General features: G+C 46.2%; 1 protein-coding gene across 1 annotated transcript; it reads right to left on the bottom strand.

Moving 5' to 3' along the window:
• Positions 1-1,328: 1,328 nt before the first annotated feature.
• Positions 1,329-2,390, bottom strand: LOC113260738 (E3 ubiquitin-protein ligase RNF167-like). The gene has a single exon (XM_044386970.3). The coding sequence runs from the start codon at positions 2,388-2,390 to the stop codon at positions 1,329-1,331; it is 1,062 nt and encodes a 353-aa protein (XP_044242905.3).
• Between the last annotated feature and the right edge of the window lie 442 nt (positions 2,391-2,832).

Below are 2,832 nucleotides of genomic sequence, written 5' to 3'. Positions count from 1 at the left end.
AATGCACACAGTTTAATACAATCTCATGCCAAAGGATGCATATGGTGAAAAACATTGAAATGAAAGCCTGGAGCATAACATTAATGAGTAGAACAAATAATCAATTGCAGTACAATTTACAATTGATTTCACAGAACCATCTCAGTTCTAACATTGTGATTTTAAATGCATCTTTATAGAAATACAATTATATATATTAGCTTAAATACTACCTCTTCTTCTAACTCTTGATTCTGTTTTCCAATGTAGAAGTCTTTCAGTGTGTGGTAAGACTTATTTCAAGGCTTGCATGCAAGAGAACGCTCTAATCCAAATCACGGAGTTACACTGAGAGTATTTAATCGTTTGCATTACCAATGCAGTGTTGGGAAGATTGAGGTGAGCGGAAATTGGGCATACAAATAAGAACGTGCTCAGCTAACATTAACAATCATTAACAGGCAAAAAGGACCCTAATTTCTAAAAGGGAAGGGTAGAGTTAGTGACCCCTTATTAGCAAACTCCTGTCTTACACGATTACACAGAGGCAGCTCCAGACAGAAAACATGGCAGAAGAATCACCACTCTCAGGTGGAAAGCATTTCAGGTGGCATGGTTCCTTCATTTAAAGAGGTTTTTAGTTCCAATATGTGAAAAGACAAAGCTAAAAGGAATTCTCTTAAAAATTCCACCCCAATTAGCTACGTTCGAATGCTAAATGACCGCAGCTCTAAAGCAATTAAATCTGTTGTATTTACACAGCCACTTAACATGGAAGAAGAGCAGAGGACTGGTGACCTACAACCTAGTTATTTTTTGTCATGACCACATAGACATTTCAACAGTTTTGCACTCTCTAGGCATTAACTGATGACAATTAAACATTTAGATTACAGAAGTGTAGATTACTCAATTTATATTCACCCCTCTCAAAAATGGTTTAAAAAAATGCACTGAAATTTTTACAGATAGGAGAAATTGCACTGAGGCCACATGTGAAATGTTAATATCCCAAAGTAACTTTAAGACACTCTGAGTGATTTAAAATAATGTTCATTTTTTTAATCCTTGACACAAACTATAAAAATATGCTCTTTCAAATTGTTTTTGACAGCTCTCTGAATAGTTTTCTGAATACATTTTTTTATTCCACAAATATAATTTTATTAACCCAGTAAGTGAAGACCCCGTCCCTTTCCACTCCCATGCCCCTCAAAAGGATAGGGTTGGGTAAGGGAGAAAGAAACCTGGTGTGGAAATGTCCCCTATCCCACAAAGGGGAAGACTGAAAGGAGGAAGAGGGACCCTGCAATTAGGTCTCCAGAGGGGAGGGGAGCTGGAGGGGAATATCAGACCAGGACAACAGCAGAAGAGGAAGAAGAGGATGGGGAGGGTGATGGATCTATTGAAGATCCAGGAAAAACAAGGGGGGCTGGGGCTAGGGAGCCAAAGGATGTGGGACGTGTGAGGCTGGAGCCCAGAAGGGGGGTCCGTTCTGTGGCGGGGTGGTCCCTTGGCTCCCCTTCCTCATCACCCACTTGCCCCTGAGTTTCTCCCTCCTGCTCCCCTTCTCCAGGACCCCTCTGAACAGGCTGCTTGCAGATGGGGCAGGTCTTCCGGGTCTGAGTGAGCCAGGGGTCCACACAGCGGCTGTGATAAGCATGAGCACAGGGAAGTACCCTCAGCTTATCTCCATCCTTGTATTCGTCCAGGCAGATGGCACAGACATCGTACTGGTCTCCCTTCTGATAGTCGTGTATAGGAATCTGCTTCAATTGCTCTTTGGTCAGTCGATTCATCTGGAGCTGTTTCTGGTGCTGGATAAAACGAGCTATCAGCCCTGCTCCCATGGCCAAAATCAGCAGTCCCACAACCCCTGTGAAAGGGATGAGGCAATAGCCCAGGAGGAAGTTATTGTCTGGGACCAGAAGCACTTGAGCTCCCTTCTCATAGACGAAGAGGGCACGCAGGTACTTGGAACTCCTTTCCCCAATAAACACAGACGGGATCCAGATCTGCTGCTGGATTTCCTCACTGTTCCACACCATATTCAGAAGTTCATTGGAATTTACATTGTGTACCACAGCTGCACCATACCCAGCCTTCTGAACGTTTAGGACCTTGAGGTCAAAGTTGCAGTCGAATCTCCGAAGAAGTGCAATAAAGACTGACCCGTTGACCGCGGCTTGGGGTGGCGGGGCAACGGGGCTGCAGGCATTGGCTGGCTGAGCCTCCACAAGGAACCCCTGAAGTCCCTCAGGGCTCAAGGCAGACCCAAAGAGAGCTGGAAGGTCTGCAAAGTCCATGCTGTTATTATGGTCAGAAGTCGCTCGAATGAGCCCCCGGATGGGGGCCGCTCCCCACAGCATAGTGACTACAAGCATGCAAAGAAGGAAGGCCTTGGGGTGCATAGCAGCCGGACAGGAGAGGCTGGGGAGGCCGCGTCTGGTAGCAGGTGCAGAAGAGAGACTCTGTGCCCTCTCTTTCCTTCCCTCAGTGTCCTAGGAGTCCAAACATCCCCAGGACCCTCTTCCCGGCTACATAGGGGTGTGAGGCGGGAATCCCAACTCGGGGAATGAGATGTCCAACCGGTTCAGCAGAGGTAGTGGGGGAGACACTGAAAGTATTCTTTCCTACTATAAGGATAAAACAAGGAAAGGGAGCAAAGGCAAGCACAAATGACAAAAAAAACTTCTCGAAGAGTAGGAGAGTTCAAGGAGGTGGGACTTCCAGCCAGGTGGCTGGCTTCCTGTTTCCTGGAAAACGGTTTCCCACAATGAAAGTCAGCGCCCTATCAGCATGGGGCTTGAGCTCAAGATGAAAGACTTCCGGTCGTCCTCTCCTCCCTCTAGT

The sequence above is a fragment of the Ursus arctos genome, unplaced genomic scaffold (genome assembly GCF_023065955.2).
Source record: "Ursus arctos isolate Adak ecotype North America unplaced genomic scaffold, UrsArc2.0 scaffold_15, whole genome shotgun sequence".
In the NCBI taxonomy this organism is placed as follows: Eukaryota; Metazoa; Chordata; class Mammalia; order Carnivora; family Ursidae; genus Ursus; species Ursus arctos.
The sequence above is the reverse complement of the archived record's forward strand: the minus strand, read 5'-3'. Positions and strand labels throughout refer to the sequence as shown.

Bases quoted from the DNA above. Each gene is read 5' to 3' on its own strand.
- LOC113260738 (XM_044386970.3), bottom strand. From the start codon at position 2,390: ATGCACCCCAAGGCCTTCCTTCTTTGCATGCTTGTAGTCACTATGCTG.